This window comes from Theobroma cacao, chromosome 2 (genome assembly GCF_000208745.1).
Source record: "Theobroma cacao cultivar B97-61/B2 chromosome 2, Criollo_cocoa_genome_V2, whole genome shotgun sequence".
Classification (NCBI taxonomy): Eukaryota; Viridiplantae; Streptophyta; class Magnoliopsida; order Malvales; family Malvaceae; genus Theobroma; species Theobroma cacao.
In genome coordinates this window covers 3,424,744-3,437,889 of record NC_030851.1, presented here as the reverse complement: position 1 = coordinate 3,437,889, position 13,146 = coordinate 3,424,744, and the positions used below count along the sequence as shown (strand labels likewise).

The window sequence follows — 13,146 nt, the reverse complement described above, 5'->3', positions numbered from 1 at the left end:
GAATAAAACTTAAAAGATGAGAGTATTTTAATATAAATAATAACAAAATAAATAAAACGGTGAAACCCCACAATTAGGAAATTGAGAAATAATTAGTAAGATATATTGAGAAATTATATATGGTAAGAGAGCTAAACAATTAAGCACATGTTTCCACATATAAAGGGATATTCCCCAAATATTTTTGGGGCATGTTCTTGATATCCGTTGCCCTAGATCCAAGAATCCATCAAGATTCCTAGTTTCCTTTTTTTTTATTTAAAAAAAAATCATGGTAACCTGAACTTTGAACTGGAACTAGCTAGAAATTTGCTCTTTTCTCGAGATACAAAACTACCAGGATCTATATATCTATGAAAAATATTTTGTATAAGAATTAGTGCATGTGGGAGTGCAAACATTATTGGCAGCGTGAGATTTGGTGAATCAGTCCATGTGCCTTTACCAAATTATTGGGCAGATAAAAGTGGAAATTGCCATGTGTGACCCAATCATATTATCCATCAATCTTTGAGGTTTTCTTCCCCTTCTAATTATATCAAGGTTCCTTGTGAACCTAACGACTTTGAAAGCAATCGAGTCTTCCCAAGGTTTTTCTCTAGATTTTCTTAAATTAGTTATAGAATGTAATCCATTAACCAAAACCCAAAAACAAAAAACTGAATAAATTCCTAGAAACAGAAGTTTTGACAATTATTTTTTTTTAAAAAAATACTAATAGAACTTACCCAATTGTTCTCTCAAAGTAATGATGTAATTTCCAATGTGGATATAAAGTTCAGAGGTTGAATAGATTGGAAAGTAAAATTATTCAATGGTTCCAGATGGATTGGGGAAAATGAAGCCCAATGTGAATACTGACTGTGCCTAAGACAACACTTTTGAATGATCAATGCCGTAAATCTAATTGTAATGCTAGCCAACCGTATATACATGACGTCTTTGATGAGATTACGGAGATGGCAACTGGGACTCACGTGAATATTGTTTTATTTTCATTAAAAACTCATCACATGAATTTGCTGCTTTGTTATCACAGGCATCAACATTGACTTACCATGGATGTGTTCACATTGCACCGGTAAATGTTTAGACTATTGGATAGTGAGTAGATGAGAGAGAGAAAGAGGAGGAGATAGGTTTTTGAGCTTTTTGGTCAAGGCCATGTGAGTGTTTCAGGAGGTGGGCCATCTGTTCAAAACCAGGGCTGCCTATAAATATAAACACCAACAAGGCTTTCAACTCCAAGGGACTATCATTCTCAGTTCTGTCAAGCAAAACCCACTTTCGATCAGCTCTTTTGTTTTAATTTTTTTCCGCTTCAACCGAATATCAGATATGGGTATCCGTATACCTTCCGTGATTCTTCATGCCAAGCAAGTTCTTAAACTGCAGTCCAGGAACCAGACAGATGTTCCAAAAGGTCACATTGCGGTCTACGTTGGGGAAATCCAGAAGACAAGATATGTCGTTCCCATATCATACATGAACCACCCTTCTTTCCTAGATTTGCTCAACCGGGCACAGGAAGAGTTTGGCTTTAATCATCCTATGGGCGGTCTTACAATTCCGTGCGACGAAGATGCCTTTATCGATCTCACTTCTCGGTTGCATTCCTCCTGAAAGATGAACAAGAAAATGATCTACCCAGAATTTTAGAAGATTTGTTAGTTAAAATCTTTCGTTCCCTTGTTGAATATATAAGAAATGTAAATCTATAATACTTTTGAACAGTTGACATGATAGTGAGTGAAGAGATTGATTATACATGCTCTCTCCCACCAAGATGTTGTCAATCAATGATAATGAAAAGTCTTTGTTATTTGAATACTATCTAATTCTCTTCAATATTGGTTCTTGAGTTTGTGAAGATTCATATTGCGGCATGTAAAACAGAGTATCATCAATTAATCAAGATACCTCCATTCATCAAGAGTTCTGATTGATAGTTACCTTAAGGTTAACTAATTCTGAGAGGCTTTGCACCCAACAATGGAGGAGTGAAGAGACAAATAAAACTCATAGAACAGGAGCCATGAAAACCTTCAATCATCACCTTGATAAACATTAGTAATTTAGGGTATATTTTGACAAACTGCAATACTAGATTGGTAATATATGAATCAAAGTATAGTTTCACTGCGGAAAAGTAAACTTGGCAATTTTGACAGTGTCCTTAATCTGTGATTAGACGATAATGAACTGTGAAGATAAACCATAATTCTAATTCAATTAACTGATTTGCAGAAGGGAAATGGACCCAATTTATCTTTGATAAAATGAGAGATTCCAAGACTAGATAAGTGCGTTCCAGCCCAAATTAAGCACCCAGATTATGCTGATAGATGGCTATTGAGTTGTGTTAGCCAACCAGTCTTCTTTTCTGGCTCCCTCGGGACTGGAGGACAGGTATGAACAAGTCACTGCGCGCTGGGGAGTGTGTCAAATTACAACAGATACGTCCTGGCGGGCTCAAAAGACACAATTCCACTCTGTCACACCCTAAAAGCAGCGGGTCCACTGTTATCTCTGTTGCACGAAATGCTCCTCACATGGACGTGTGCCGCTTTCCTCTATCCAGTGTACGGCTACTGAATTGAGAGCCAATTACCCAATTCTGAGAAATGACAAGTCCTGGAGGTTGGAGATGTCAGTTGGGCACTTGACTTGGAAAGGAAAAAAAGTATGGGTCTCTTTGTCCAAAAAAAAAAGGTGGATAAAATGAAACGGATCAAATGAGGAGCGTGTGTGTGAAACAGAGGGAGGGTTGTTGAGCTAGTTGAGCAAAAGCCATGTGAGCTTTTGCGAAGGAGGGTCCTCTCAGGATCCCCACTTTTATTTCTGCTGACCACACACATAACCATTTGGTTCTATATCATTTGAAATCATGGTGCAACCTCTAGGAATTCTATATAAATACAAGTAGAAGATAGCGGATCCATCCCCAAGCTCCAAGGCTTTCTTCACTAGTAAATTCAGTCAATTTTCTACTCCAATTTTGTGACAATTATCATGGGTTTTCGTTTGCCATCCATTATGGTTAATGCTAAGCAAATTCTTAAAGCGCAGCACCCTCGGTCGGGTGTGCCAAAAGGACACATTGCAGTTTATGCTGGAGAGGTCCAGAGAAAGCGGTTTGTCGTTCCGATCTCTTTCTTGAACCATCCTTCATTTGCAGACTTGCTCAACCAAGCAGAGGAACAGTTCGGCTTCGATCACCCAATGGGCGGTTTAACAATACCATGCAAAGAAGACACGTTTATCGATCTTGCTGCTCGATTGAATGCCTTACAATTGTGACAAGCTTCACATTACTCGTTCCTTTCCACTATTGTTAAATAAAAGAACTTGTAGCAAACCCTATGTATGTATAGTCCGCTCCTGCAAGTAACTGAGCTGACCAACATCAGGCTCTTGCATTTTAAACCTCTTCATCTCTGTTCTCACCAACATCAGGTTGAGAGCTAGTTTTTTGGTTAAACGTTGCTGAAATCCACGCCATGAAATGACAAAAACTACGACTTTGCTTACACAGTGTGCGCCGAGTCAATAATAACTTTATTACTAACAAGCACTTACTGGAAATATGTTCCAACTCTGTTTTCTTCCTTTATATATAGAATATTTTACAGGTGGTTTACGATACCATACATAACTTGATGAAACAACCCTCAGACAGATACTTTTATTAACCTTGACGACTGATTTAATGTGGTCATATGTTATACTTCACAAAATGAAGGATACGAAATCCCTCCCCCCACCCTCTTTACACCAAAGAACATGAGATCAGATTCTCTGTTGACAACCCCATCAACCACTCCTCAATCCAGTCACTAAATGGGAGCTTCTGCCTTTTCTTTGCAATTCCTTGGATTCCAAGGTAGCAACCAAAGCATGATCGAGAGCATGAAAGTGGAAATCAGTGGTTGAATTGCTAAAGAGCGTCGGCTTACGTTAGAGGAAACACAAAACTAATCCTTCCAAGTTGCAGTTCTGAAGATTCTGCTCTTAATCCAAAGACAGATTGCCAGTTCGAATGTTGCGTTGCTGATGGGAGATTCCTTTTCCCAATCGCATTTGGGAGGCATTCCACTCTCCTGGTTTTCCAGTGAAAGGAGAAGCAAGCTTTGGTTGAAACCATCTTTTTAGTGCAAGCCCATTTATTCTGATTTTCCCGAACGATTCATTCCCTTGGTATGGTAATCCAATCCTTCTCAATAATGCTGCAATTGCCTGGCCAATCCTGTCCACCAAAATTAATTGACATAAATGAATTATCAATTTATTTTAATTGATGACTAAAAGGGACTAAAAGAAAGAGATTTGTCAAAATATCTTTCTCATTTTATGAAATATAACTGGATATGGCATCTCTAGTTTCTGCTGCAAAAACAACTAAGTATATAATGACAAGTGTAGACCATCAGCAGCTCATAACAGGCTAGCTCTTTGTTTTCTGTCGGAACATTCCTTTTTATTCTTAATTTTTAATAAAAATTACTTTCTGAACCATTAAATTAATAGCTTAATAAACTATTACGGATATCTAGCATTGATAGTACTGGTGTCTCCAATTAAATACTTGAGGGAAGTGTGGTACGTTTATGTGAATGCTTATGCAAGTAGAAACTCTGACCTTCCAGCAAGATTAATTGATTTCTCCCTTTCAGGGGTCAAGACTTGTGTCTTCTCCAAGGGCAGTAAGACAGATATACTGGGCAATTTTGCACCTACACAAAGACCAGCGTACCAAGAATACCAACAGAAGTTAGTAATTCAACTGCGCAAGCTATCACCAGCAATGCTACTAATTTTATCCAATTTAATAACTTGTTTCTGTCATTTGATTTTCAGTATCACAAGGAAACAATCCATCCTAATCTGAAAAAAAGATATGTATACAAAATGCTTTACAGTCTTATGCTATGCTTCTCATAAGGGATAACTTAAAAGTTGGGCAAATCCCAGAGTTAACAAATAACACAGAATAAAAGAAGATCATATTACCAGCAGCACGCCGATGCTTGAGACCTTTCAATATGGTTAATAGGTAAACCTGACAAATTTTTTCTTAGGAATTAGTAATATGAAATTTTTAACTAAAGCAGTAGATAGTTGCTTAGATTAGCCACACACACAAAGTATAAATAGTTGATGTTGAATAAGTTTTGACATTTTATTCATTTTTTTCTACATTACAACTAATAGTCATATCTTTATAATACCGTGTAGGAATTTGGAACAATGAAGAAAACAGATTCTTACAAAAATTGAAACGAAAAAAAAGAATGAGAAAAGAAGAAAAAACAGGAAATGTCTCAGGTTATTCATATTCCAGCAGTTAAAAACAATAATAGTTCTACAAAGATCAGCAAAGAAAATCATAAAGACCAAGCAGTTCAAGGCTTCAAGCATTCATGCTGTTGGTAAACTGCAAGGTGTATAATGCTTCCAAGTTCCAATGCACTCTCATAGGAAGCAGTAAGCCTTGATGCAAGCCAAACATAAACTTCCTTAATAATAAGAAATTTTTTTATAATATTTCATATAATAGAGAGATTCACACACCTCCGCCATATTAATTTGCAACTCTCTTGCATCAACAACAATAGGACTTTCTTTGAAGGATACACATGGAACAATCCCAAAAGACGCAGCCTCCTATAAAAGGGTAACAAGCATTAAATAAAACACCCTCTACTTTCAAAGCTCGAGCACAAAGATGTTGCTGATTACAGTTGTACATCACTTACCTCAAGTAATGAAAAAGCACGAGGATCATATTCACCAAATCCATCTATCAATGAACTAAGGCTAGAGCATCTTGTTGCATCAGCACTAACTTCCAGGTTCTCAACGAGTCTACTTTTCAATGAATCATCACGAGGGAGCTGCAAACATCCTAAAATTTGTGAAATAACATCCATGGTAGGTGCTGTACCAGCAACAATGGTTTCACGGTAGACTGCTAGGGCAACTGATGTCCTAAAAGAAAGGAGAACATTAAACATCAGTTATAAACAAAACTTTGGTAAAAATAAATATAGAAAGCAGCTCAAATTGAGGAATTAGAAAGCTTCTGCTCAGATCTACATCCTGCAACAGGAGAGAGAGCTTTGTGCACATTCAAAAAAGATCTTCCCCATTCATTATTAATCATCAAAGTTGTATTTTTTAAAAATTAAGATAGATATAAATAATTCTAGAAACAAAAAAAGAAAAAAAACTTTATGACCATGAAGTTGGAAAGTTAGCACTACTCCCACCCTTCAGGTATCACTTAAAAAGTAAAGCGAAAGCTAACACAACTAAAAGGGAGTAAAGTATAATCTCCCCTTATATATATAATACAGACAAGTTGCAGAATAATCTCCCCCCTCCAAAAAAAATATCTACAATTTTGCACTTTTACTTTAATTTGTCTACTAAGTCATTCACAGTGTATTTTTTTTTTTTTTTGAAAGGCATTCACAATGTATTTGATTAACAAAATACTTGTACTTGTCAAAGGAATCAAGTACCATTTGTTTTCAATATGCGGCTGTCCTGAATTGAAAGACAAAACAGGCTCACCAACCTTACAAGCCTTCTCAAATCTTCGCAAGCACATGCCTTCAAAGAGATAATATTGAAAGAATTAATAGAACATCATTGAGGATGATGTGTGTGTCTCTGTGTGTGTACATTATAAAATTATCTTGAATTACAAAGAGTAATGCATCATGTCTATAAAATCAGTTTAAAAAGAAAAAATAAAAAAGGTGTATAGTATGGACATGTGGCTGATATCCACGGTATCTGGGTAAAAGCATTTGAAAGTCATGATAAAGAACCCAATGCGTCACCTCAAACTGTCACATTATATTACTTCCAAAAAATGAACTTGCTACAGGCAATATGGAATTAATTTGAGGGGAGGGGATAGGGAGGAAATACAACATGACATGATTCCTACTTATATTGGATTCAGCGTGGAATTGCAAGGTAAAAGTCATTCAAAAGGTAATATCATAGCACCATTAAGCAAACACTGTCTAAACTTACCGATTATGCATCTAGCCATGATGAGGTTAGGTGCAACCCCATCTTTTCTTGCTTGAGAGAGGAGCATGAGGCCTACTTCAAGATCATCCTTTCTATTAAAGACGGTGATGGGGGAAAAAGGAGTCAATGCACTGAACTTCAGAGGTTCACTGGATAAAAGCATACATATATGATTGATGTGTGTAATTGATACTAACAGAACTCAGTGCACTTACCTTTCACTTGCCACCAAAAGTATGGAGTATGTTACAGTATTTGGACACAATCCCAACTCCTCCATCTCTGATAGAATTTCCATGGCCTTTGGCAGCTGATCTGCTTCACCTGTATTTGACTCTGATAGTATCATCTCATACTCCAATATCATTATAAATTATTACATTCAGAGAAAGCATATCTATTTCATACTTTAAGATTATCCGTGCTCTAAGTCTTTAGCCTACACCATAAAGGGTTGAACAAGATTCAGCCTTGCAAGAAAAAGGCATAATTTGCATTGACCTCTATGACAATTTAAAAACTTATTTGTTTCAAAGAGAGAAAAACACCGCAACCAATGTATAAACTGACCTTGAATCACAGTAGCCTGGGTATAGAAACTATCAAGGTACTGGAATAATGTATGCAGTTTATGAAATAAAGGATTACCTCAAAACTAAAGTGCACGTATTATATGTTGTGCAATAATTATATGCATATCATTTCCATACAGACACCAAAAAGTAAGTATATGATCCACCTTTCATCATTCCTCATTCTACATTTTAAACACTTAAAAGCAATTAAACTAAGCAGCATGACACTTTGTTTCCAGGATTTAATATTAAAAAACTTCAAGGAGGAAACAACATAGAAGCAAAAACCTCACTAAAATCTGTAGTTCATCTAAAATCTCGTTTCTGCTCAGCTTCAGCCTTAAGGATACCTTAATGCAAAACGTGCTTACTATGAGATGTTAACAAAAGGTTTGCAAAGTGTGTTGATATTCGAAAAATTTGTCTGACATTAGAGATCTTTGAATGGCAAACAAATATAACACAACCACATTAAGCCATCTCCTCTTCACAAATATCCTATAAAAGTGGTGCACTTCATCAAGTTATCAAGATGGTGAGACTGTTCTGTACATATATCCATGGATAACATGTTATCACACCTTATAATCAATCCAAAGTTCCAAACATCCTGTATTTTATGAGCCAAAAAAGAAAGAGACAGTTCATTTACTCTTCACAGCTGGAAGCATCTCCTCATCATCATAAAACTAGTAAAGTAAGGAATACCTGAATGAGGAAATACAAGAAAGTATACTTTCCAAAGCGGATTTGGAGTTTCAAAAAAAAATAGTCCAATTATCGTATAATAAAGTATTTACACGAAAAATAAATAAGCAACAGATGGAGACTTACACAAGGAAGTTATTAAAGCATTAACTGTAGAAACTGTTAAATTCAGTTTAACAGCCTTTATATTTTCATACAGCTCCAGTGCCTTCTGCCAGTTTCTAGCCTGAATTAAATCAGAAAAATTACAATTGTCATAACTGGATTGGTGGCATACAAATTTTGTATGTAAGTAAAGTTGGATCCAAGACACCATCAGCATGTTTGCATGCCCAAGCTGACAAATACAAAATTCAAATGATTCCTCAAGTGTCTATTTTGGGACCAGGAATAAACCTTAAACATCATACATAATAGTAATGTGCTTCTTAGTACATTACATAATAGTAATAATGTTAAATCAACATTCACAAAAAGACTGCCTGATTAGACTTACGTTACTGCAGGCTCCCATCAATGAACTATATGACACAATCCCAACATTTATCCCTTGATTCTTTGCTTCCTCTAGGATTTCAAAAGCAGCATCCAGCTTTCCAGCATGCCCTGCAACATCTATTAATGCACTTATAAACACCTGCAGTAAAGGAAGCATGATTAAGATATTGCTGTGATAACCAAAAGATCCAAAAAAGAAAGTAATCAGAATACTGTAAACAATGAAAATTACTAGGCAAAAAAATATTTATAACGATGACAATTAATCTGGAAGCAAAGGAGATGACAACTTAGATGCAAAAATTGAAGTTTAGTGAATATCACAATATTTAAAAGTCTTACTATATTAATTGCGGGAGCTGCTAGTTTATCTTAGAACAAGAATGTGCTAAATTTCCAGTCAAGGGAATTGCAGTCATTTTCTTTAGGCCCAGCAGCTGGTGTGCTGGCCAATTAGAGGGACAGGGGGGAGGAGGAGAAAAGAAAAGGAAGAGAAGTACGAAGATACCTCATCAGGAGCCACACCTTTCCCTTTCATGTCACTATAGACACTACATGCAAACTCCCAATCACCAGTCTGGCTGCAACAATTAACAGCAATTGTATAAACTTCTGGAGTACCCTTGATGCTGAATTCATGTATCATCTTGTATACTTCCCGTGCCCGATCAACCTGTAAGCAATACATTATGCTGAGTCAATCATTACAGAAGAAAGGAATACTGAGAAAATATGAGAAGAATTGATGTACACACCTGATCAGCATTTGAACATGCCTTTATCAATGCACCAACAGTGACATGATCAGGGTCTATAGGCTGTGTTTCAGCCATCATTTCTGCTAACACATCAAAAGCACGATCCACTGCTCCAGATTGACCACATGCAGTGATAAGTGCATTGAATACAACGCGGTCTGGCTTTACATTCTACTGCATACATTGTCTCATCAGTGTAAAGATTTAGCCACATTTCAAATAAAAATTGGCAAGAACCTCCAGTAGAGCCTTGTTTCTGGAAAACTATTTACATATGATAAAATAAGTGTTAAATAAATGAGAGTAAATAATTTCGGGTCATAACAATACCTTAGATCTCATTATTCCATAAGCACCAAATGCCTTGGCCACTTGCCCAGCTCTGGCACAACCATCAATCAGCGCTCCATATGTATTAACATTAGGTTCCACCCCAGAATTCACCATCTCATGAAATACCTAGGGAGTCACATTAACAATCAGTTTACTAGTAAGTTATAGATTGATTTTATGAAATGTAATTGATAAACCAATCAGTACCACAGGTTCATCAGATAGATTTGGTCATCATGAGATATGCAATGAAAATTGGGAGAAGCACCTTTTTCTTTTTTTTTTTGACCATTTATATCAGTTTAGCACTCAAAGAAATTTGGACAAATACATTGGAAGAAAGAAAGTTATAGGTGCAGAAATTTCAACTTCAATTTTCAAAACAGAAAAGGGTTAAACAAGAATTCTCTTTATATGTATAAATCAGGATGAGAGGGAAGAACTTCCACATAGAGGAAAGATAAGGAAAAGCAAAAGGAGAAGGCAAACTGTTGCAGGAAGGACAACTAAACCGTAAAAGTTTTATGGGTACCAAGAAAAGTTAGAAGAAGTTTCCATACCTCAAACATTGTATCCACCTTTCCACTTTTGGCACATGTTGATATTAATGTAGTGTAAAGTTTGCAATCAGCTTTGAACCCAGCTTCTTGGACAATTCGTAAAACTTCAAAGGCTCCTAAATTTCGGAAAGGCATTAGATATTCAAAGATATTCAGAACAAGAAGTAATCTGTCCTGGTTGAGTGTTTAACAAAAGCAAAAGGATGCCAACACTTAATAGACTCACCATCTGAATCTTGAGAACTTGCACAGACAGACATCAGCATATTAAATGTACTCAAGGTCGGGTTTGGAATCAGCTTGGTGAAACAGAAAGCTTCTTTTACAGCCTTTTGCCTATTGCAGATTTTGAAAAACTTTGCATGATAAACCTGAAACCAAACAACCATACTCTCACAAAACAGAATAAGAATATGACATTCACACTAGTCCACTTCTTTTTTCTTAAAAAAAAAAGAAATATATCCAAATCACCAGCCCTACCTTATTCATATCCAGTAAACCCCTTTGTTCCATATCTTCAAGCAAATCTACACAATCACTTAGCCTAATATGCATCAAAGACAAGATCAAGAGGTGTAAAGAAATGATATAAGAAAAAGGAAAGGTTATAATAGACAACATCTGAAATTAAAATTTCTCGATGCCTGATAAAAATAGTAAAAAGTTTGGCCTCATTTTAGATTCAAGCTTTTGATATGATATTCAACTAGTCTTGCCAAAGGGGACAAATGGAGTTTCAGAACATGAAGTAAATGGAAAGTTACCTTCCATCTCTTAGTAGACGATTGTAAGATCTGAAATGATCTTCAGGACGGTGCTTGTTGTCAGCAAGCATCCCATTTGGGAAGGGAAACTTGGGCAACTTTGTATCCTTCTCCTGAATAGAGTGTCTTTTTCCCTTGTCTCTTGGAATTTCCCGACCCCTTCCAAAGTCTTGTCTTTTGTGAGAAGAGACTCTGTTGGAACATGCCTGAGCTACTTTTCCTTCAGCCATATCTGGATGAAAAGTGTCCCTTAAACAATGTTTAGTAAAGGAAAGTCCAAATTCAGGACAAACTGCTGAAACATGGAATACAGTAAAGAAGAGAGAGACATTGATGCTAAACTACAACACACATTAAGATGGGATCATAATGAGAGATGTCTTTTATGGCATAACCTGCAGTTTGGAGACAGTTCTTTGATGATAACTGGGCCCTTTTTAGTTCGCTATTCTGCATCAGTGAAGAAAAACTATTGCTATTTGGAGAGAACACGCGAGAAGATGCTGGTTTGAGACCGTTTAAGTTTGTTGAAGATTTTGCCACCAACTGATCAGCCTCATAGAAGGTGTGAAGCTCTTCTCTGACAGATTCTTTGAATATGTCATAATGTCTAGTAACTTCACCTTCTCCAACAAGGACATGAGCATCTTTTACAAGAACTGAAGAAGCACTAGACTCAGGCTCTACAGCTAGTCTCGGAAGATCAGCTTCAAATTCATTTACTCTTTCAACTTCTTCCAAATGCAGTTCAGACATTTCTGCTGCAAACATAAGTGGCTCCACTGCCCCTGATTCAAGCAGCACAGTAGGTGGAAGAGGTAGATCAGTAGTACCAGATTCTTCAGAAACATCGAAACCATTAGCAGTAACTGCAAGACAATCAGCACCACTTGAATCTGATGTTTTATGCAACAGAGAATCATCATTCGCCACAGTAGTTTCTTGAAACTGCAAAAGCGCCTCTTTACTTTCAGAAGCATAAGTGGCTTCTTTTATCTCCTCTTTCAAATCATCCTTTCCTTTTGCAAAGTTCTCCTTTTTAAGATCCCCGATGTCCAAAACCTGACTCTCAGCGGTCTGGACTGCCCCATCTTTTCCTAATCTTTGTTGGGGTAAAGCAGAATGTGAGGAACCAGATACCTATGCAGGGGCATCATATTACAAAATTTAGTTACATCGGGAAATAAACTCATTTAAACCCAATATTCAGAATTTCGTCAATCATTATATAGAAAGAAAAACCATCACAATTACCATGAAATAAATTGTGCTCTCAAGTTAGCTCCAAAACAATTAAAACATAAGCATTATGGCATATCAATTTATGATCACTTGTTCTGAATGTTTAAAACGTATCCAATCTTCCTCGTTTCAGCTGTGCATTCACAACTCAAAAAATTTCAAGCTTTATCAGATAGTTCTTTCCATAATTAGCATGATTGGTCCAACACTTAATACAGGGTCAGATAATGAAAACAAACTAGAAAAAAAAACAATTTAGCAAAAGATCATTTAAACCGAATAGAAAACTCCAATTTCAATGAGTCAACTCACCGTTTTTGAACTCCCAATCTTTCTAAAAAACCGATTGTAGCAAGCAAGAGATAAAGCAGATAATGCGGTGACACCGATGACAACGAGAACCAAATTGGAGTCGATAGAAGCTCTGACGATAAAGCGAGGAGAGTGGAGGCGCAGAAACCCCAAGGTTTTGTTTTTCTTTCTGAGAGAAGAAGCACCGCCGGGAGGCCTGAGAGTGTGATTGAAACCAAGGAATTGTCGGCTGATTAGAGGGCGGTTAGTGCAAGAGCGCAATGGAGAAGAAGGTGGGCGAGTTGGGGTCTGGAATTTTGAAGAGAAGAAGACAGTGTTGGAATCCATTGACGGAAGCACATAGAAA

The 13,146-nt window shown here is 36.6% G+C and overlaps 3 protein-coding genes across 3 annotated transcripts; 2 read left to right on the top strand and 1 right to left on the bottom strand.

The window, feature by feature from the left end:
* LOC18607633 (auxin-responsive protein SAUR23) lies at positions 1,150–1,833 on the top strand. The gene has a single exon (XM_018115870.1). The coding sequence runs from the start codon at positions 1,339–1,341 to the stop codon at positions 1,621–1,623; it is 285 nt and encodes a 94-aa protein (XP_017971359.1). The 5' UTR covers positions 1,150–1,338; the 3' UTR covers positions 1,624–1,833.
* On the top strand, positions 1,960–3,746 carry LOC108660953 (auxin-responsive protein SAUR21-like). The gene has a single exon (XM_018115869.1). The coding sequence runs from the start codon at positions 3,013–3,015 to the stop codon at positions 3,298–3,300; it is 288 nt and encodes a 95-aa protein (XP_017971358.1). The 5' UTR covers positions 1,960–3,012; the 3' UTR covers positions 3,301–3,746.
* LOC18607631 (pentatricopeptide repeat-containing protein MRL1, chloroplastic) lies at positions 3,538–13,127 on the bottom strand. Its single transcript, XM_007041895.2, has 19 exons — positions 12,801–13,127; positions 11,642–12,386; positions 11,247–11,478; positions 10,963–11,026; positions 10,706–10,850; positions 10,480–10,595; positions 9,917–10,045; positions 9,584–9,757; positions 9,337–9,501; positions 8,827–8,967; positions 8,457–8,556; positions 7,263–7,371; positions 7,048–7,139; positions 6,525–6,615; positions 5,757–5,988; positions 5,572–5,664; positions 5,011–5,059; positions 4,640–4,733; positions 3,538–4,246 (listed from the first exon to the last, which is right to left on the bottom strand). Exons 1-19 carry the CDS (start codon positions 13,125–13,127, stop codon positions 4,012–4,014), a joined length of 3,333 nt encoding a protein of 1,110 aa, XP_007041957.2. The 3' UTR covers positions 3,538–4,011.

Coding starts and splice junctions, on each gene's coding strand:
- LOC18607633 (XM_018115870.1), top strand. CDS start 1,339: ATGGGTATCCGTATACCTTCCGTGATTCTTCATGCCAAGCAAGTTCTT.
- LOC108660953 (XM_018115869.1), top strand. CDS start 3,013: ATGGGTTTTCGTTTGCCATCCATTATGGTTAATGCTAAGCAAATTCTT.
- LOC18607631 (XM_007041895.2), bottom strand. CDS start 13,127: ATGGATTCCAACACTGTCTTCTTCTCTTCAAAATTCCAGACCCCAACT. Junction 9,758..9,916: donor ATGGAATAATGAGATCTAAG/GTATTGTTATGA, acceptor TGTATGCAGTAG/AATGTAAAGCCAGACCGCGT. Junction 4,247..4,639: donor TCAATTAATCTTGCTGGAAG/GTCAGAGTTTCT, acceptor TTTGGTGGACAG/GATTGGCCAGGCAATTGCAG.